A 21,584-nucleotide genomic window follows, 5' to 3' on the forward strand; every position below is an offset into this window, starting at 1 on the left:
ATGCTTTTCCAAGGACAGATAGGAAGTATGGCATTCTTGTGACTTTTTATTAGGAATTAAAACTTGCCAGGTTTATAGGTGGTGTATCATTTGACTCTCAAGTTTACTGGTAGAAGGAATACATGTTTAACTTTTTTTTTTTTTTTTTTTTTTTTACATGTTTAACTTTTGATTCTGCTTGTTTTTATCTTCCCCACAACCCAGGCTGGGGCTGTCAGCTGCCCCAGGGACCTTCTCTGTTCTCCCACAGCCTTATTTCCCTCACCGCTCCCTGAACTAAACCATTTGTAAACTAGAAAGTCAACCTGTCACTCCAGACATACATGCCTGCTTTAGGTTTTGGTAATTTCAATGGCTCCAAGCCTCTCAGGCCTGTGTGTGCTGAGGGGAAGTATCCAGAGAGACCCCAGCCAACCTGGGTGCGCTCCAGGGAAGGTGGGAGGAGGTGGACTCTGGCCTCAAATCAGCATGGGACCTGTGCATTTATCTCTTGGGATCTTAGACACCGTTCCGGACAAGAAGCCCAGGAGCAGGGCTGGGCCGGGCCGGGGATGGCTCGCACAGTTTTCCCTTGCAGCCCCTTTCAAACTGTGTTTAAGGCACATAGAAAATGACCCAGTCAGTAAGATATCCTCAAATTATCACTTGAAAATTTTCCTTCCTGAGAAGATCCACTTAGGGGTAAGATTTATGCCCTCTGCCTATAAATGTTCGGTCAAAGAACAATGTCGACATTCCTTACTTAGAATTACTCTTTGAGGGTACAGCCTAGCTGATTTTCATGTTGTAAATGTACTGATTTTATTTGTAGCTGCTGGTTGTCCTGTTTTTCTTTTCCTTAATGGGCCTGCTTTCATCACATCTCACCCCACATGTAAGACCCCATTGGGTAAGGCAGGGTCTCTGGGAGGAGGAAGGCCCTGAAACCTTTGGAAGGGCTTGTTGGGAGTCCTCTGCTTGCAGAAGCAAGAACCCCTGGGTCCCTGGCCTATTCCTCAGTCACAACTCAAGACTCAACAAAGTGAGCAGAGGCTCCCTTCTGGGCTGGAGGCCACACCCCTTCCCAGGGCAAGCCTGTCTACAGATAGTCAGCCTGTCTCTTCTGTGGGCCATAGGCTGTTGACTTCCTGAAGGCTGTGGACATCTGTGCTGAGATCCTGAGGTGCTTGGACAAGAGGAAGGTCTCCTGGCTGGTGCTCTTTCAGTTGACAGACACTGGTGAGAAGCCCCTGAGACTTGGTAGCAGGGGCTGGCCTGAGTAGGTCCTAGTTACCAGCAACATGGGTGACCCAGTAGAGGCAGGCTGTGGTCCCCACTTTTATTTAGTCCTCCTTCAGAAACTTTCAAGGGTTAAGTATTCACCCTTGGGCCTTAGTTCACTAACTCCTCTTTGGAAGTCTATCTTCACACCAAGTATGTAAACCACTAGGATAAATGCAGTACAAATTCCTTTAAATCACAGAAGAGTTGAGTGGAGTACAGGGGGGTCCCAGGGTGCCACTAGGCCGTCCTATGGGGATCTGCCTCCCTGCCTCTTCGCCCTGGCATGAGGACAACACTCGTCACAGGCAGGCACCTGAGGTCCCCTGAGCCCACCTCCTCCTTTGGTTGCAGATGGTGGTCTGGGGCAAGTCCTCCTCCGCCTGGCCCCAGATCCATACATCAGGCTGCTACCGTTTGCCTTCTACAGGTAAGTGCCCCTGCTCCTCTGGTCGGTGACTTAATACCATCTCTCTCTCTCAGTGAAGGAGTTCACACCCAGGCGGTTGTGTGGTCAGAGAAAGGGTGTCACTCCTTCCCCAATCCTGTGGGACCATTTTGAGTCTCCCTTCACATGGGAAAGATGCCTGTAACCTCGTTCCTCAGATGAGTAGCTGCTCTGTGCTGCCACTCACTTCTGTATGATCTTAAGAGACATGTGCTCTCTTCTCTTACCTTCAGCCTTCTCTCCTACTTTGATGAAGACGCCTTCATCAGGGAAGATGCCTTCCTGCGCGTTGCTGTCGACATGTACCTAAAGCTGATCTGTCTCTTCGTGACTGGGGAGACAAGTGCAGTCTCAGCTCTAGCTGGCAGGAGCCAGGAGCTCCAGGGCCAGGCAGGTGACACCACTCACATACCCATGCAGCCAACTCTCGTGGTACAGTGAGCAGGTGGGGGTGCATCATGACCCCTCACAGTATACCCCCTGACCTGTGGCTCTGCCTGTCTTCTCTCTAGGGTGACCCTGTAGGCTTGATAATAAAAGCTCGTCACTTTCTGCTGCAATCAATACCTAGGTGCCCAGAAAAGAGCTTTGCAAACATGGCAGAGGTAACACCCAGATCCTCAGTTGCATGTGTACTTTTAAGTCCAAATCACTGTTTAAACATTAAGAGTGCTGAAGACACTTGCATTGTGGCCACTCACCTGCAGGGCCATGGTTGCCAGCTTCTCTGCTGGCCCTGGGTGTCCTGGGGCCGCACTAGGCTGAGCACAGTTATTTTCTTGCAGCTGCTGGCCACTAGTGGACATTGTGACCCAGAGGTGAGTGCAGCCCTCCTGAGCAGACATCAAGCAGTATCCGACGACGACCTCTACCAGGAGCCCCATCTCTTCTGACTGGACCCTGCGCAGTGCACAGCCCAGCTCCTTTGTAAATAATTTATTACAAGCATAACATGGAGCTCTTGCACTAAAAAGTGGATTACAAATCTCCTTGATTGTTTTAGTGGGGAACAGGAATCAGTTATTTAAAATCCATCTGGCCCCAAGTCACTCAGTATTCGTAGGAAAATGCTGGTCCCAGAGTGGAGGCTAGAAAGGCAACATGAGTTGCATACTGAGCCCGCCTTCCCCATACTGCAGATCAATGCCCTCCTGACACACAGGGTGGGGGGGTGGGGTGGGGGGAGTGTACAGCATGGGGGCTCCAGGGGAGCGAGCGAGCAAAGCTGTGCCATCAGTTCGCATATGAGGAACTACTGAAACTGTCGTCACCCTGTTCACCACCTCCACTCAGGTGGGCTCGGGCTTCACGGCCTGGCCTTCCACAGGCCCTGGTGCTGGCTCCAGGGTCAGGGCCTTGTCCTGGGTCTGCGTCAGAGGGTGGACCATGGACATGTGCACATTGAGGTTGTGGGCCTTCTCGAACCGCCGGCCACACTGGTCACAGGCAAAGTCCAGCTCGGTCTCAGCCTTGTGTTTAGTCATGTGGTACTTGAGGGATGCCCGCTGCCGGCACTGGAACCCACAGACTTCACACCTGGGGGACAGGGTCAGGTGAGCAAGGGCATGGGCACCAGTGTGGCCATGAGAAGGTGCCCAGACCCACACTTACTGCAGAGGTTTGGCTCCTGAGTGGCGCATCTGATGGACTAGAAGGTGCTTCCGCTGCTTGAAGGTCTGTCCACACTCATCACAGATATAGTTCCGCACCTCTGTGGACCAGAGATGGAGTGAGCACAGGCACGAGGAAAGCCCAGGACTCCCGTAGAGCACAGTGCCCTGACATAGTGTTTCCTTACACTCAGGGCCCAATGAAGGGGCCTGAGCAAACCTCATTTTATTCAGAGATTAAAAAAAACTTTTTGTGAATAAAGTGCTCCAAACTGCTTATTAAAAATGTCACCTGGCTGGGGTTTCATTAACTGTGTACATTTGAAGCTTGTTTTCTGAAAGAGAAACTTTACATCTATTTACTGGAGCAAAAATCCTTAGAGGAAGCCCAATCAATAATGCTTCATAGATTACTACTGCTCTAGAAATGATCCCCATATTGGGTCCAAGGTAGGGGAGGGGCATATCCACTTGGGAAGTAAATTTCTTATATTCTTGAACAAAAACTGAACAGTCAGTTCTACTGGACATGCACCTGGCATGGTGGCCATGAGCTTCTTCCTCCCTGCCACTTCAAGTCCCACCTGCTTATCCACAAATACCCACAGAGCCTGGCTTCACCCCTACGAAGTACAATGAACCCTCATAGTTGATAGTATATCTTCTTTGGTGTTTTAAAAAAATTGCTAATGAATTTTGGCAAATTCAATTTTTTTTTTTAAGATTTTATTCACAAGAGACACAGAGAGAGGCAGAGACACAGGCAGAGGGAGAAGCAGGCTCCATGCAGGGAGCCCGACGTGGGACTCGACCCTGGGTCTCCAGGATCACGTCCCAGGCTGAAGGCAGCACCAAACCGCTGAGCCACCAGGGCTGCCCGGCAAATTGAATTTAAATAAAAAATTTTAAAAATTGCTAATGGTTCTGACCACTGGCGTCCAGACTGAGACACACAGCTCTAATACCCAATTTGAGGGAACTGTGTCAGGCCATGTCCAAGAAAGCTCAGAGCAAAAGACATAGGAAAATGGTTTCATTGTGAAGCCAACAAATAGGATTCAACAATAAAAATGGACAAATCTGGGTGAAAAAAAATCACAAGTTATTTTTACAAAGTTCAAAAATAAGCAAATTATTATTGAGGGATAAATACATATGCAATACATCGATCTTTTAAAGGGGGTGATGGCAATTCAGGAGAGCAGCAGCCATGTAGGTCAGGCACAGGTGTAGTACCTGTGTTTCTAACACATGTAATATAGACTATGTCAAAATCAGAGGAGAATCAAAACTGTGATGAACACACGAGCTCAGGGTTGTGGTCTGTATGCGGAGGAGGAGGGCCCTAGGCTCGCCTCGTCCCACAAACCTATCTAGATAACTCAAATCATCCAAATGCCCCAGAGGTCCCCTCAAGACTGTCAACAAACTCCAAGTTGTTTGTGAAGTTTGGAGTTGAAGATCGAGAGGAGGAAGGAGCCCCCCTGGTGGAGGAGAGCAAGAGACAGACCAGCACATGGCAGCTCACAGGGAAAACAAGTCCCCACGGCAACTGGCCTAGAACGCCAGAGGGACCGAGAGGCCGAGTTTCCTGAGTTCCTGTAACCAGGGGGCTTGACACCTGGAGTCTAAATAAAGGTCAGTGGGTTTGGCTCAGGGAGGGCCCAGAGGGCACAGAGAGAAGGTCTTGGAGAGAAGGTGGGTGAACAGCCCGTGGACACTCCCAGTGCCTCATCACAGAGGGCATCCCAGAGCGCCAACACACTCAGGGCGAGGCCCCTCCAGGAGCAAAGGAGCTGGCAGGTGCCCTTTCCTTCCCCCGCCCCTCAGCATAAGCACGGGGTCACCCATAGGAACCAGCAGGGTACGGACCACACTCCCTTCCTAACTTGCTTACACCAAGCCTGGTACCCCATACCCCATCCCAGCACAGCAGGCCTCCTCCCTCAGAAGACAGGCCCAAACCCCTGCTCACACCATGTTCCCCTTTCTGGGGGTTCGGCAAGGCTATGGCAATAGGTGTCATTTCACAAGCAGACCAGAGTAGGGCCAGTGAAAATGCACCACATTCGGACCACACACGGCCCTCCCAGGCAGAGAGCTGCTGCAGACTGGTCTGAAGGATACAGCAGAGCACACCCAACACACCCTGGACTCCCTCCTCCCCCCTGAAATGCTGGGCCCTGGGCAACAGGGGGACGCTACTCTCCAGGACAGTTTTAAAAGTAATGATAAAAACAACCTCACCACAATAAACTTGCAGAAAGGCACTGGGATTTCTTCACGGTCCATTTCAAACCACTGATGCACCAAGATGCAGCCCTGGGCCTTTCCGAAGGGTGTCCAGTCCCCATCAGCCACCCAAGGGGACTGTACAGATGAGAGTGGGAGAGCAGGGCACATACCTGTGTGGATGAGCTTCACATGGCGCTGCAGGTAGCGATCAATCATGAACACTTTGTTGCAGCCAGGGTGGGGGCAGGGTCTCTCCCGGACTTCTTCGTGGTGTTCCTTTATGTGCTTCTGCGGAAGGGACAGCAAAACCCTGAGTGCCTTGGCCAGGACAAGTACCCTGATCACTCTCAAAGGGAGAGATCCAACCATTCTTCACCCAACAGGTGGGTGCTGGCTCACTTCTTGGCCTGTGGCCGCTCAGTTCTCTATTTGCCCAGGCTTACATGAGCCCTTGGGTACAACTCTACACCTAGCTCTATAGAAACATCTGGTCCTCCCGTCAGCCACACACGGGGCACTGCTCCTTCTCACCTTCATGCCATCAGCCCCTCGGTACACGGCCGTGCAGCCCTGATAAGGGCACTTGTAGATGGTGGGCAGCTCCTCCCTGCAATGCAGAGCACACATGGAGCCACTGCCCCAGCAGGCAGGGCAGCCCTCTCCCCAGGCCCTCACCTCTCACAGCGGAGCTTGTTCTTCCAGCCCGGCTTGGGTCCAGGTTTCTTTCGAATTTTTGGTTCTTCAGACTTCTTGGCTTCTTTGCTTTCACTCTTTTTACCAGAGACTCTGTAAGGGGGAAAAAAAGGGGGAGGTATATGTAATCAGATTCAGCAATGTTTGTGATCTCTGCTGCATATGTGTTTCTCACTTTTCTCCTCAAACAGAAGAGTTGGGGGTTTTCCTCAGGCTTCAGTGGTAACCTGCCCCAGTCCCAATTCTCACTGGTTGGCCTCCAAATTGACCCTTAACCAGCAGAACTCAACCCCCTGGAAAGGTGGTTGGTACAACCGCCTTGGGAAGGCAAGGTGCTGGGACAGGGACCACACTGGCCACAGTAGTGGGTTTTCAGGACTCAAATTTCACTCCCTAAACATCAAAACCAAACACTATTTGGAGACATCCTGTTAAATGGTGGAGTGGGGAAGCCCTAGGGGTCAGTCCTTCCAACCACTAGACTAGGAAAAAAAATCAGAATCACAATTCTGGAATCTGATGGGAGGTGCATGGCAACGACGCAGGGGCTCAAAGGGAGATGTGTAGTTTTGGGATAGAGCTCTGTGCTCTGCCAGCTGTCATCCCTGCTCCTTAGTCCTGCTGCTGGAGCCAGGTGGGGCAGTGGGGACCTTTTATTCAGTCTGACAGGTCCCCAAAGGACCAACCTCCCCTGTGCTGTCTCCTGAACATTTAAAGAGACATGGGGTGCCTGGGTGGCTGCATTGGTGAAGTATCTGCCCCTTCCGCTCAGGTCAGAATCCCAGGATCCTGGGACAGAGCCCTGTGTTGGGCTCCAAACTCAGCAAGGAATCTGCTTCTCTCCCTGCCTCTGCCCCCTGCTCGTGCTATCTCTCAAATAAATAAAATCTTAAAAAATAAAGAGAAATGCCCTTTTTAGATCCAGACATTTAAGGAAAACTGTCAAATACAGAAGGGCATTATAGGACAAGTCTACAGCTAACATCTTTCTCAACAGTAAAAGATTGAAGGTATTCCCCTAAGATAAGGAACAAGACAAAGATGTCCGTTTTCACCACCACTATTCAACATAGTATTAGAAGTTCTAGCCACAGCAACTAGGCAAGAAAAAGAAAAATATAATAATCTATATTAAAGAGAAAATCACCTCTATGCACAAATGACATGATCTTATATGTAGAAAACCCTGAAAAATCCACACACAGAAATAAATTCAGCAAAGTTGCAGGGTATGTAATTAACACAAAAAAAACAGTTCTACACACTAACAATGAACAATGCAAAAAGAAAAAGTAAAAAACAATTCATTTGCAATAGCATCAAGAAGAATAAAATACTTAGGAATAAAGTTAACCAAGAAAGTGAAAGACTTATATACTGAAGACTATAACACACTGCTGAAACAAATTAAAGACCTAAATAAGTGGGAAAACATCCCAGGTTTATGGGTTACAGGATTAATATTGTTAAGATGGCAATATTTCTCCCAAAGCAATCTACAGACTCCATCCCTATCAAAATCCCAGTGGTGTTTTTGGCAGAAAAAGCAATCCTAAGCTTCACATGGAATTTCAAGGTATAATAAATAGCTAAATAAGTCTGAAAAACAAAGCTGGAGGACTCATATTTCTGATTCCAAGATTTCTCATAAAGCTACAATAATCAAAATAGTATGGTACTGACACAGAAACCGACATAGAGACTAACAATAAAACTGAGAGACCAAAAATAAACCCTTACAAGAACAATCAATTGATTTTTGACAAGGGTGCCGAGATCACTCAATGGAGAAAGGACAATCTCTTCAACAAATGGTGCTGGGAAACCTGGATGTTCACATGCCAAAGAATGAATCTGGATCCCTACTTTATTCTCTATATAAAAATTAACTCAAATGAATCAAAGACCTAAGAGTTAAAACTATCAAACTCTTGGAAGAAAACATGACCTTGTGTTTGGCAACAGTTTCTTGAATGTGACATCAAAGGCAAAGGAACATAGGGTGCCTGGTGGGCTCAGTCAGCAGAGCATGCTGGGCTCAGTCAGCAGAGCATGCGACTCCTGATCTCAGGGTTGTGAATTTGAGCCCCATGTTGGGCATAGAGATTTGGTGGGCACAGCGGTTTAGCGCCACCTGCAGCCCAGGGTGTGATTCTGGAGACCCGGGATCGAGTCCCACGACGGGCTCCCTGCGTGGAGCCTGCTTCTCCCTCTGACTGTGTCTCTGCCTCTCTCTCTCTGTGTGTGTGTCTCTCATGAATGAATGAATGAATAAATAAATAAATCTTAAAAAAAAGAAAAAGAAAAAAGGCAAAGCAACATAAGTAAATTGGACTAAAAATTAAAAATTTTTGTGCGCTAGGGCACGTGGGTGGCTCAGTGAGTTGAATGACTGCCTTTGGCTCAGATCATGATCCTGAGGTCCTGGGATCAAGCCTCATGTAGGGCTCCCTGCTCGGTGGGGAGCCTGCTTCTCCTCCCTGCCCCCTCTACTTGTGGTCTCTTTCGCTATGTATCTCTTGCTATGTCTCTCTTTCAAATAAGTAAATGAGGGACAACTGGGTGGCTCAGCAGTTGAGCATCTGCCTTCGGCTCAGGGCATGATCCCAGGGTCCCAGGATCGAGTCCTACATCGGGCATCGTCCTTTGGGATCCCTACATGTAGCCTGCTTTTCCCTCTTCCTATGTCTCTGCCTCTTTGTGTGTCTCTCATGAATAAATAAATAAAAATTTAAAAATAAATAAATAAATTAACAAAATCTTAATTTTTTTTTTGCATGTGCATCAAAGGAAAATATCAAGGGAATGAAAAAGATAACCGAATAGGAGAAAAATGTGCCCTACAACTCAATAGCATAAAGATGAAACAAGCCAATTTAAAAATGGGCTAACACAAATAAAGTAAAGAAAAAAATCATTTAATATTTTTTTAAAAAGGGCAAAGGAGGGCAGCCCGGGTGGCTCAGCAGTTTAGTGCCACCTTCAGTCCAGGGCCTGATGCTGAAGAAGGGGATCAAGTCCCATGTCAGGCTCCCTGCATGGAGCCTGCTTCTCCCTCTGCCTGTGTCTCTGCCTTTCTCTCTCTCTCTGTGTGTCTCTCATGAATAAATAAATAAAATCTTTTAAAAAGAATAAAAATAATAAATAAATAATAAATAATAAATTAAAAAAGGGCAAAGGAGTTAAATAGACATTTCTTCACTACCACTATTCAACATAGTAAGATGTTAAAAGATGCTCATCATCACTAATCATTAAAGAATTGCAAATCAACATGACAATGGGGTGGCTCAGTGGTTGAGTGTCTGCCTTAGGCTCAGGTAGTGATCCCAGAGTCCTGGGGTTCTAGGGTCCTGGGATAGAGTCCCCCCCATCAGGCTCTCCACGGAGCCTGCTTCTCCCTCTGCCTGTCTCTGCCTCTCTGAGTCTCTCATGAATAAATAAATACAACCTTTAAAAACAAATAAACATAAAACCAAAATGACAATGGGATACCACTTCACCCCGAGGATGACGACTGAAAAGGAAATCAGGTTTGAATCACTATGTCATATGCCTGAAACTAAGGTAACACTGTTTAACTATACTAAAAATTAGAAAAAAGGAAATGGCTACTATGGAAAGCAGTATGGATATTCCACAAAAAATTAAAAATATATACACATGAAACTAATAGACACTGTACGTTAACTATCCTGGAATTACAATAAAAAACTTCATATAAAATTTAAAATAGAAATAGAATATGATCCAGTAATTCCACTATTGGGTATTTACCCAAACAAAAAGAAAACACTAATTCAAAAAGACACATGCCCCCATGTTTATGGCAGCACTGTTTATAATAGCCAGGACATGGAAGGAACCCAAGGGCTCCAAGATGAACGGATAAAGACGATGTGGTATGTATATAACAGAACATAATTCAGTCATAAAAAGAATGAGATCTTACCATTTGTCACAACATGATTGGACCTAACACCATATGTCAAGTATACTTCACTTTAAAAATAAGCAAAATAATGGGGTGCCTGGGAGGCTCAGTTGGTTGTTAACCATCTGACCTTTGATTTTGTCTCAGGGTAGGGCTCTATACTGGGCTATGTAGGGCTCTATACTGGGCTTGGAGCCTGCTTAAGGTTCTCTTTCCTCTCTCTCTACATGCCCCCCTGAAGCGTTCTCTAAAAAAAAAAGAACCAAAAAAACAAAAAACAAAAAAACAACCCCAAAACCAAAAACACAGGGCCACCTGGGTGGCTCAGTCAGTTAAGCATCTACCTTTGGCTCACGTCATGATCCTGGGGTCCTGGGATGGAGCTCTGCTTCAGGGTCTCTGGTCAGCGGGGGCCTGCTTCTCACCTCTCCCTCTACACCACCCCCCCACCACTTGTGCTCTTTCTCTTACTTGCTCTTTCTCAGGTAAGTAAAATCTTTAAAAAACAAAATAAAATCATGTCAAAATTAAAAACAAAGAAAATAAACAATGTTGAAGATTTGGAGAAATTGGAACCCTTGTACATTGTTGAATGTAAAATGATGCAGCTGCTATGGAAAACTATAAGGCAGTTTCTCAAAAAGTTAAACATGGAAAAAAAAAAAAAGTTAAACATGGAACTACCATATGACCCAACAATTCTACTTCGGGGGACACCCAAAGAACTGAAACAGAGACTCAAACAGATAATTTTTTTTTTTTTTTTTTTTTTTTAAGTAAACTCTACACTGGGCCTAGAGCCCAATGCAGGACTTAAACTTCCGACCCTGAGATCCAGAATTGGGTGCTTAACCGAGTCACCAGGGGCCTCTCCAACATATATTTGTTGGCCAGTACTTATAACATTATTCCCAACAGCCAAAAGGCAGAAGCAACCCGAAATGACAGATGAATGCATCAACAAACTGTGGTCTATCCATACAACAGAATATATTCAGCCATAGAAGGAACCAAATTCTGAGACATGTTACAACACATATGAATCTAAAAAACATTATGTTAACTGAAAGAAGCCTATCAAAAAGAACAAATACATATTTCCACTTGAATGAGGTACCCTGAAATTAGATTAGTGGCTGCCAGAGCCCGGGGGGGGGGGGGGGGGGGGGGGGGGGCGGGGATTCATTACTGCTTAGGATGAGGAAAAGTTTAGAAACAGTGATGACGGTTACACAACACTATGAATGTACTTAATGCCACTGAATTAACTACACATCTAAACATGATAACATGGGGGCACCTGGGTGGCTCAGTCGGTCAAATGTCAGACTTTTGATTTTGTAGCAGGTCGCAGTCTCAGGATTGAGTGACAGAGCCCCTGTACTGGGCTCCACACTGAGTGGGGAGTCTGCTCGAGATTCTCTCACTCTGACCCTCCGCCTGCTCACATATGCTCCCTCTCTAAAAAATAATGTAAATCTTTTAAAAAATGATAAAACGGTAAAATTTTATAAATATATTTTACCACAATTTATTTATTTTTATTTTTATTTTTTTTTATTTTACCACAATTTAAAAAAAAAAACAGATTATAGGAGCTCCTGGATGGCGCAGTTGGTGAAGCGTCTGCCTCCGGCTCAGGTCATGACCTGAGGTATCTAGCCCTGAGTTAGACTCCCTGCTCAGTGGGGGAGTTTGCTTCTCCCTCCTCTGCCTTTGCCTCCGCTTGTGCACACATGCACTCTCTCAAACAAATAAAATCTTAAAACAACACAGATTATAAATAATTGTTGTCCTCCTTAAAGAGTATATTAAAAAGAACCTTTCCGGGGACTGTTCAGGCTTCTCCTCCTCTCCTTGTCTAACAGTTTTTCTTTGATATCTGGCCGTGTGTCCTCTTCTCACTGGCCTCCACCCTCAGGCACCCCAGAACCACCCTGTGACCAGTGATTCACCATATCCCTCCCACACCAGATTACACATCTCTCCTTTTTAAAATATTTTATTTGACAGCACGCAAGCACAAGTGCACAAGCAGAAGAAGCAGCAGGCAGAAGGAGAGGGAAAAGCAGGTTCCCCACTGGGTGAGTCCCTCAAGGGTGTGGGGTTCAAATCCCCGCAGACACCAGAGGGCTATGCTGGCAACACCTGACTCCCTGCTTTTTGGTTTCTTTTCCTTCCCCTCGATCACTCAGGCTCCTGACTCTCATTTCTTCCTGGAGCCATGGTGCCCTAATCCACACATTGCTAAGTGTCTTCTTGTCTGCCCCCAGGTGAGGGCCCACACAGGCATGTCTGCTAAAACAAAGTCACATGGAGCAGGGCTGCTCAGAGGCCCTGTCCTAGGTCTCCAGGTATGACTCACACTGTGGCACCCAAGGAACCATGCGGCCACCATGTCTGAGTGTTTCTGTGGGCACAAGGCTGAACCCAGAGCTGTGGCCAGCCCACTGCCACCTGGGCCCTGTGGGTCACCTTCCACAGGGCCTGGCTTCTGTTTCTCTTTCCACAGCCATGTCAAAACCCAAAAGTAAAAAGGAAGTCAGGTTTGCTTTTTAATCTTTCTGCTGTGTTTTCTTGGCTGATGGTGTGGTGCTCCTGTGTTTTCATTCTACTGTGAAATGCCCAAGAATACCCAAGTGGGACAGTGACTAACCGCAGATGTTCTGGGTGTTCCTGGGCACAAGGCTGGGAAGAAAGAGACACAAGTACATCTCAGCCTTCCCTGCCAGGACCATATATCCTAACTAAGAGAAAACACAAATCTGTGAAAACAGAAGGTTGAGACAAGCCCACAGAAGCAGATCTACTAGAGGGTGGTGTCGAAATCTGTGCCAGAGCAACCACAGGGCTGGGTCCCTGAGCCTCCAGAGACCTTGGCACAGAAAGAGAAAGAACAACGGGGTAGAGGTTCCTGCAGGAAGTCAGAGGCTAAGACGGTAGACACTACACCACCACAATGCAGAGCAGGGCTGGCAGAAGGGAAAGCAGGGAGCTCCCAGAATGAGGCTGAATCATATCCACAGGCACCCTGCACACTCTCACATGACTGAGACCAGGTCCCAGCACTGAACTAGGAAACGCCTCCCAGCTCACTCAGAAGCCAAACTGCATTGGACTAGGGTGGTCAGGCCAAAGAGAAGCAGAAAACATGTGCTGAGACAGGGCAGCCCGGGAAGCAGGAGCCTCCATTCCCTATCCCCACTACTCCTACCCGGTGACCCTACCAGGCAGACATAGGTTTCCAGGTTACCCAGTGATGCCATTCCCAGACCCCATGGACATGCAACAAGACTGCCCCCCCTTACTTCTTTTCTGGGTAAGGCTCAAAGGATTCATCTGAGGACTGGGTATTCTGCTTCTTGTCATTTTCGTCTTCACTCAGGATGTCCCTTGGGAAGAAGAGAGAACCTTTAGCAAAGGCCTAGGGTGCATGACAGATGCAATGATACTTCCTAACTAAAAACACCATCAAATCTCCATACTCCATATTTTAGCTCTCTCAAAAAGGTCTCAGAAACCTAAAATCCCCAAATCTCTGAACTAGGTTCCTAACAGAAAGGTCAGGCCAGAGTCACTGAAGTCCAGCAAATTGGACCATCCCCCAGAAGCCGCAATCCCCTCACATTAGAACCCTGAACTTTGGAAGGACCACTCTATGGGGCCCCAGGTAGCGCGCCAAGACCTCAAGGAGGTGGGCTTCTGAGGAAGTGGACTTTCAGACTAGGGGTCACCTATACCCAGAACTGTGTGAACACCTATCCAGCTGACAGGTCAGCTATCAGCCATTGCAAAGATCACAAAGGCCAAAAAATGATCTGCGTATCTGTAACCTTTACCCTAAAACATGAGTAACTATTCAGTGTCTATAGGGAAGCAGAGACAAGCTAGTACCCTATGTATGGCCTTCCCTTACAGGTGGCCACCTGTCTGGACAGGAAAGACTAAGGCTGGCTAGTAGCCTATGGAACAGCCTGTGACCACTCCTGGTCCTGGGAGTGTTTTTAGCACATCCACTTGGGTTCTTCCAGGCACCTCAGTCATTTATCACAGATACCCCACTGGAGTTGTACCAAAAACCATACTGTCCTCCGATTTGTGTGGACGAGGGTACATGTATAGTCCAGCCACAGCTTATGGGGAAAGGGTGTGAAGGCCAGCTGGCGTGTAGCTGCCACCATTAGTGGCTCTCAGCCGAAAAGCAGGAGGTGGCCCCAGGAACACAGTCCCTGGTAATGCCCTTTCCTGGGCAATTTGTCCTCCTGCGCAGAACCTCTGACCCAAGTGATGATCATATCATGACAAAGGACCAGAGATTGACTTCCTGTTTCAGAATCATCTACAGCTGGTACAAACTACATACAGCCTTGGAGGACACGGGCCAGCAACAGCAAAGGGGCGAGCATGGGACTCTAATTTCCACACCACCCTGGTCCTGTTTCCCTCGCAGATGCCTTAGGTCTGAGAGGCCCTCTAGACCCAGGAGGCCCCCATCAGGAACAAGAACCCTGGAAGCACCCTCGGCCACTCATCTCCTTCCCACTGAGAGAAGGAGAGGGTCCTGGCCAGGATACGGGCAGGGAGTGCACAAGTTGGCGGAGTTTGGTTTTCCAAGGAGGAATTTTAGGCTATTTAAACCCACTCTTCTCTCACCCCTCAGAAAGGTCACTGAACTCGTCTTTTACCCGATCATCCGAGGTTGAAGATGGAACCTGCTTCTCACCCAACCGCCCTGAGAAACAAAGAACAAGGCTCCTATTACCAACACAGAGTGCAGGCAAGGAGGCGTGTACCTGTCTGACAACGGAGCCTTCCCCGTTGGGAGCCTGGGGTCCTCCCACCTGAAATCCCAGCCACCTCCCAGTCCCATCCCCCATAAGGTCTCTGCACAGCCAGACAGGCTACCCTCATGTCTAGCACAGGCATGGGCAGCACCAGACATCAGAAACTCTAGCCGACAGTCCACATCAGCAAACCCAGCCCTTCCTAGAGATTCAGATCCTGTCGTTTCAGGGTAGGACGGACGACCTGTGCTTTGTGCATGTTCCAAGATATTTAAAAAGTCATTGTTATCAAAATTGCATGCGCACAGTTTAATAGGCCAAGCAGTTCTAAGAACCCTCTGACACAATTCCCTTCTCCCTTCCCAGCATTTGTGTACCTCTATCTCTCTGAACCATCTCTGTAGATGCATTTTTAAAAAGTGCCACCAAGAGCTTGAACATAGGAACAGCCAAGTACCGCGCACACACAGTTGCACAAATGGAGGCTGAGAGAAGCCAGGGGGAAGCCACCCTAGCCACCCTAGCATAAAGTCATCAACAGCTACACCCTAACCACAGTAATGTGGGATCAGGTCCCCAACAAGGGCCCTGTGTTTCCTCTTGGCCAGTTGGCAGAGGAACCTGTCTACATGAGTCCCACTGGGATGTTACTGGGACACTGGCTGAGACCCAGGGAATGACCTGCAGCTGTCCCAAAACAGCCTCAGATGTACCAGCTGCCCTCTTCCCCTATGTCCCACAACAAGGACCCCATTCTTCTGCCTCCCTCAGCCCCCTGGCCCCAAGCAGGCTTAGCAAGGAAGACCAGATGGCAGACAAGCATGCCTTTACAGAAACTGCTGGAATAGGGTCCTCAACTCCTCCCTGCTGTCAGATGCCCAGGAGGAACTCCTCATCATTTGTCCCAGAACCTCTGCATACAACACTATGACCACTGCCCACAACAATAAAGACATCCACTTCCTGCTGAGGGCCCTGCCTGGCTCAAGACTAGGAATCCTGGTCTTACAGCCCAGAAGAGCTTCCTACCTGGGGCCCCACTTGAGGGGAAGCTTGGCTGAGATGGGGGGCCCAGCCCAGGCCCTACAGGGTTGACATCTGAAGAAGGCTGGGCCAGGTCCGTGCTGGGCAGTGTCTCGGTCTCGGCTGGAGCTGTGGTCGCTCTGCCTTGGGAGCTCTGAGGGGCAGCCCCAGTGGGGTTGGAGCCCCGATGCTGGGTGAGCCATGGGGCCATCTCCTTGTCCCATGTCCACTTGACTGCCAATGCACTGTCCAGCAAGAGGGCCCCGCAGCTGGAGTCGGCATCCATGGTATAGTCGTGGCCCTGGTCACAGCCCCACACAGCTTGGATTACACCGCAGTACTCGGAGGACAGTGTCCTCTGGAGGTTAGGCAGGGCCCCACAGCTGGCTGCGTGTCCATGCACCCATGCCACCAAGTCGCGCAGGCCCTGGGGGCTCGAAGTGATCAGGTCCACTGAGGAAAGGCACAGAGACGCCATACCCATGGCCAGTCAGCATCCAGCCCACCTGGAGCCTACCCACACACCACACACCAGGGGCACACTCACCCAGACACGCTCCCTCCTCTGCCCCTGGTGGGGGCTGGGCACCAACCCTGCAAAGGATCAGGATGGCTGTGAGTTGGGCTAGCAATGAACAAGACCCGGGCTCACCAGACCCCTCTCACAGGCCACCTCTCCCACATGCTGTCTGAAACTTCTCTTGCAAGAGCTGTCTTCATCTCAGGGCCCTTTGAGGACCTTACCATCCTCATGCACGTCTGTCCACCTCCCTCACACCAGTCACACTGGTGCTCACACATGGCTGCTGCTCCAGGCAGGAGGTATCTCCCCATTGCAGAGACACACACCCCCACCCCACACTCTGGGGGCCTAGAACAGCCCCAGCACGCAGGGTGCTCGATCCCTGAAAGCCCACCAAATGAATGGAGGAGGAATGCTTACTTTGTGCAAGTCTTCCGGTGGCCCGTCGGGGAGACGTTGACTCTCTGCAGGAAGGACTTGAGGAGGCCATGGCACTGGTAGAACTGGGCATGGCAGTTCTTGCAGACGAACTGAGACAGAGCTGGGTCCTGGTGGACGGCCACCCCCAGCAGATGCTGGAAGTCCCTGGTGAAAACTCGCTCCCCTGGAGGTGGTCTGCCTGAACTGTCCCCAGGTGCCCTGCCAGAAATGCTGCGGAGACTCCGTGAGGAGAACTTCCCATGGCAGAGGCGACAGTGCCCCATGGCAAGAGCCCGGCCTGTTCCTGGGCAAGCACAGGGACATTAAGTCAGCAGGCGAGGCTGCTCGTTGCACAGGGCAAGGAAAACACAAGCTCCTAGGAAGCGAGCAACGGCCCAGGGGAGGTGAGGCCCATGCTCTGCTATCCTCCCAGCTCCCCAAGTGGAGAAGACCCTCCAGGGAGCTTCCCCACATACACCTCTTCAACACAAACCCACATCTGGGCCAAAGGCAGGGCTCTGGCTCTGAGCTCCCAGCTGAACATACAGCCTTTGGGAGGTGTGGTCAGTGTAGGCCCTTCTGGTCCAGAAAACTTTTCAGAGAATTTTAAGTGCTTCTACAACAAGGCCACAATTATCCTGATAACAAAACAGGACAAGGACACCACAAGAAATGAAAATTACAGGCCAATAACCCTGACAAATACAGTTGCAAAACCCTCATGAAAACATTAGCAAACCAAATTCAACAATACACTAAAAGACTCATATACCAGGATCCAGTGGGATTTATTCCAGGGATGCGATGGTCCAACATCCACAAACCAATCAATGTGATACATATTAACAAAACGAAGGATTCAAATCATAGGAACAGCTCAATAAATGCAGAAAAGTTTCTGACAAAATTCAATGCTCATCATAATAAAAACTCTGAACTAAGTGGGTAGAGAGAGAATGTACCTCAGCATGATAAATGTCATAGCTAACATTATACACACAAGTACAAAGCAGAAAGCTTTCCCTAAGATTAAAAAATAAGGATGCTCACTCTCACCACTTTTACTCAATATACTATTGGAAGTCCTAGCCAGAGCAATCAGGCTAGAAAAATAAGAAATATCCAAATAGGAAAAAAAAAAAAAAGAAGTAAAAAAACTATCCCTATGTGCAGACAATACGGTATTACATATGGAAAACTCTAAAGACTTCCCCAAAAGACTCTAGGAATGAACAAATTCAGTAACGTTGCAGGATATAAAATCAGTAATGAAGTACCAGAGAAAAGGAACTAAGAAAATAATCCCACTTACAACTGCATCAAAAAGAATAAAGTACCTATGAATAAATTTAACCAAAGAGATGAAAAGCCTATATAAAATCAACTATAAGACAGTGACAAAAGAAATTGACACAAATAAATGAATATTCTGCGTTCGTGGATTAGAAGAGTACTCTTAAAATGTTCATGCTACCCTAAGTCATCTACAGATTCAGTGCAATTCTGACCAAATTCCAGTGGCATTTTTCACAGAAACAGAACAATCTTAAAATTTATACAGAACCACAAAAGACTCCAAACAGCCAAAGCAATCTCGAGAAAGAAGAATAAAGCCAGAAGCATCACAGTTCTTGATTTTGAACTATATTAAAAAACTAAAGTAACCAAGAGAGTATAGTACTGACATAAAAACAGACACAGAATAGAGAGCCCAGATATAAACCCATGCATATGTGTAGTCAATTAATTTATGACAAAGGAGGCAAGAATATACTGTGGGGAAATGGTAAGTCTTTTCAATAAATGATGTTGGGAAACTGGACAGCCACAAACAGAAGAATGAAACGAGGCCCCCAACTTAAATCATAAAAATAAACTCCAAGTGGATTAAAGATGTAAATGTGAGACCTAAAATCACAAACTCCTAGGAGAAAACACTGGAAGTATATAGGAGAAAACACTGGAAGTATATTCCTTCTCCTCAGTCTCAGTAATGATTTTTTTGGATTCGACATTGAAAACAAAGGCAACAAAAGCAAAAAATAAACAAGTGGGACTACATGAAAGTAAAATGCTTCTGCACTACAGAGAAAACCATCAACAAAATGAAAAGGCAACCGACTGATTTTGGAAAAGTATTTGCCACTCATTTATCTGATAAAGGATTAATATCTAAAATAAAGAACTAATACAATTCAAAAGCATAACCCAATTAAAAAATAGGCAGCAGGGGTACCTGGGTGGCTCAGTTGACTATGTCTCCAACTCCTGGTTTTAGCTCAGGTCCTGATCTCAGGACCATGGGATCAAGCCCCGGGATCAAGCCCCATGTGGGGGTCCACACTCAGTGAGGAGTGTGCTTGTCTCCCTCTCCCTCTGCTTGCTCTCTCTCAAATAAATAAAATCAAAACAAAAACAGGCATCAGATCTAAATCGCCATTTTTCAGGAGAAGACATACATACAGATGGCTAACAAGTACAAGTGCATATGTGCTCATCAGGGAAATGCAAAACCACAATGAGCTATTACCTCACACCTGTTAGGATGGCTATTCTCAAAAAGATGACAAATAGTGAGTCTGAGGACATGGAGAAAAGGGAACCCTTAGGCACTCTTGGTGAGAATGCAAATTTGTATCAATTGATACAGTCTCTTTGAAAACAGGCTGGAGGACCCTTATAAAATTAAAAATAAAGCTACCAGGGGTACCTGGGTGGTGCAGTAGCCTAAGTGCCTCTTTCAGCTCAGGTCACCATCTCAGTCACTGCCCGGGGCCTAGCGTCCACTGCCTGCTTAGCGGGGAGCTTCCCCTCTGCCTCCGCCTCTGCCCCTCCCCTTGCTCCCTCACTGTCTCTCATGAGCACACTCACCCTCTTTCTAAAATAAACAAATAAATCTAAAAAAAAAAAACCCTACGATTTGACCCAACAATTCTACTTCTGGGTATTTACCCAAAGGAAACTTTTGAGTTAGTGTTTTCTCCTATTTTCATTGCAACATCATTTTCGACAGCCAAGGTGTGGAAATAAGGGAAGTCCATAGGTTAACGAATGGACCAAAAAAAAAAAGTGGGATGGGTGCGAGTGCCCCCGCACAACGGAGTATTACTCAGCCCTAAAAAAGAAGGAAATCCTGCCCGTGTGACCACACGGATAGACCGCCGAGGTATGGCCCCAAGGGAAGTCAGACAGAAAAAGACAAACACCACATGACCTCACTTACATGTCTGACATTAGAAAAGATGACACCACGTCACGGAGAACCGAGAAGCTGTGGGCGGAGGGGGGCGGGGGCAGAGGAGCGGTCAGAAAACCAGGCCCGGTGACGGCTCTGGAAGCGGCTACGCTGTCACCACGAGAACCGAACCGCCCTGCGCGCTGACCCGGGTCAGACAGCCCGCGCGGGCCCAGTGCCCGGCTGAGGCACCACATTCGTTCATCGGCGCCTTCCCGGGCTCCTGACACTGCAGCAGCACAGGCCGTCCGCCCCAAGCAAGGCGCCGGCAGCCGGGGACCTTGACCCGTCCAGGTTCGACCCCGGCCTCTCGTCTGCAGACGCTGCCCCCGCCGCCACCCCCGGCCCCCGGGCAAGCAGGGTCCCCGGGGCGGGGGCATCACCTACCGGGCGAGGGCCTCCGGCACCCGACCCGCTCCGTTCTGCTCTAAGGAAGAGGCCACGGAGGCCCAGACCGGTTAGGCGCGGACCTCAGGCTGCACAGCGCACAGCAAAGCCAGCACCCCTACGCGCAAACCCCTCGGTGAGCGCACAGCGGGCACGAAAGGGTCAGCGGCCGGGCCAGACGGCGCCCGGGCAGCGCGTCCCCGCCGACGGACCCCCGCCCCGCCAGCGCCCGGCCGGACCCACCTGCCTCGTCGGCGCCGTCCTCGCCCGGGTCCCCGCGGGCCCGCGCCAGGCCCCAGCCCAGCCGCGCCGCCACCAAGGCCGCAGCCTCGTCCACGCTCGGCCCGCTGCGGGCCGGCCGGCCTCGAGTCCGGCCGCTGCCACCGCCGCCGGAGCCCCCGCGCTGCCCCGCCGCCCCAGGCGACAGGAAGCGACCCAGCCTGTCCCGCTTCATGGCGGCGGCCGAGGCTGCAGCCGGGCCCCGGTGCTCGGCCCGGCTCGGCTCCGCTCGGCTCGGCCCCGCTCGGCTCGGCTCGGCTCGGCTCGGCTCGGCTCGGCCCCGGCTCGGCTCCGCTCGGCCCTATTCGATCCGGCTCGGCTCCACTCGGATCAGCTCGGCCCCGCTGTGTGGGCTGGGCCCGGCCTCTCCACCGGGTTAAGTCCTGCTCGGCCCAGAGCCTCGCGCGTCAGCTCAGCTGGACTGTGCTCGTTCGTTTCCGCTCGACTCCGCCGTTCGGCCCCGTTCGGCCCCCAGGAAGCGGGGCGGAGCGATGAGGGAGGGGCGGGGCAGCGAGGGGAAAGGCCAGGAGAGGGGGCAGGGGCGGCACGGTAGGGCCCACGCGTTTGGCATGTCACAGACGTGGAGTGCAGGTGCCGACTGGTACACTTACTCGCTCGCAGCTACGACGTGAGGCTACTTGCGAGCGCCGCCACCCTTCCAGCCCCGGGAGATCCGCGCGAGCAGCGGCCGGACCCGGGCCGCCGGAAGGGCTGCCGCGCAGGCCCCGCCCCTTCCGGCGGTCCAGGGCTCGG

The 21,584-nt window shown here is 49.3% G+C and overlaps 2 protein-coding genes across 6 annotated transcripts in view; one reads left to right on the top strand and one right to left on the bottom strand.

The window, feature by feature from the left end:
* Positions 1–4,101, top strand: part of FANCA (FA complementation group A) — a 62,219-nt gene extending 58,118 nt beyond the window's left edge. The window contains exons 38-44 of one of the 2 annotated variants that reach the window (XM_038537986.1): positions 812–874; positions 1,116–1,218; positions 1,615–1,690; positions 1,942–2,098; positions 2,221–2,313; positions 2,494–2,635; positions 4,042–4,101. In XM_038537986.1, the coding sequence (XP_038393914.1) occupies positions 812–874; positions 1,116–1,218; positions 1,615–1,690; positions 1,942–2,098; positions 2,221–2,313; positions 2,494–2,601 (600 nt within the window). In that variant the 3' untranslated portion in view covers positions 2,602–2,635; positions 4,042–4,101. Of the gene's footprint in view, positions 1–811; positions 875–1,115; positions 1,219–1,614; positions 1,691–1,941; positions 2,099–2,220; positions 2,314–2,493; positions 2,877–4,041 lie in introns of those variants that run through there. The other variant, XM_038537985.1, reaches the window with a different exon arrangement.
* Positions 132–21,564, bottom strand: ZNF276 (zinc finger protein 276). 4 transcript variants are annotated; one of them, XM_038537999.1, is made up of 11 exons: positions 21,443–21,564; positions 16,931–17,234; positions 16,535–16,581; positions 15,994–16,440; positions 14,834–14,912; positions 13,489–13,572; positions 6,229–6,339; positions 6,085–6,160; positions 5,724–5,841; positions 3,320–3,419; positions 132–3,244 (listed from the first exon to the last, which is right to left on the bottom strand). In XM_038537999.1, the coding sequence occupies exons 2-11, from the start codon at positions 17,212–17,214 to the stop codon at positions 2,998–3,000; spliced, it is 1,593 nt and encodes a 530-aa protein (XP_038393927.1). In that variant the 5' UTR covers positions 17,215–17,234; positions 21,443–21,564; the 3' UTR covers positions 132–2,997. The 4 variants fall into 4 exon arrangements, with proteins under 4 accessions (XP_038393927.1, XP_038393925.1, XP_038393928.1 ...); XM_038537997.1 differs by lacking the exon at positions 21,443–21,564 and adding an exon at positions 20,796–21,006; XM_038538000.1 differs by lacking the exon at positions 21,443–21,564 and adding an exon at positions 20,154–20,289.
* Between the last annotated feature and the right edge of the window lie 20 nt (positions 21,565–21,584).

The sequence above is a fragment of the Canis lupus genome, chromosome 5 (genome assembly GCF_011100685.1).
Source record: "Canis lupus familiaris isolate Mischka breed German Shepherd chromosome 5, alternate assembly UU_Cfam_GSD_1.0, whole genome shotgun sequence".
NCBI lineage: Eukaryota > Metazoa > Chordata > Mammalia > Carnivora > Canidae > Canis > Canis lupus.

What these genes read in the sequence shown, in the direction of transcription:
- ZNF276 (XM_038537997.1), bottom strand. Translation starts at nt 21,006, where the DNA reads ATGAAGCGGGACAGGCTGGGTCGCTTCCTGTCGCCTGGGGCGGCGGGG. An exon ending in GAGCCTTACCCAGAAAAGAA is followed by an intron (nt 6,340 to 13,488) that starts GTAAGGGGGGGC and finishes TCCCCCTTACAG; the next exon opens with AGTCTCTGGTAAAAAGAGTG. An exon ending in AACAAGCTCCGCTGTGAGAG is followed by an intron (nt 6,161 to 6,228) that starts GTGAGGGCCTGG and finishes TCTGCATTGCAG; the next exon opens with GGAGGAGCTGCCCACCATCT.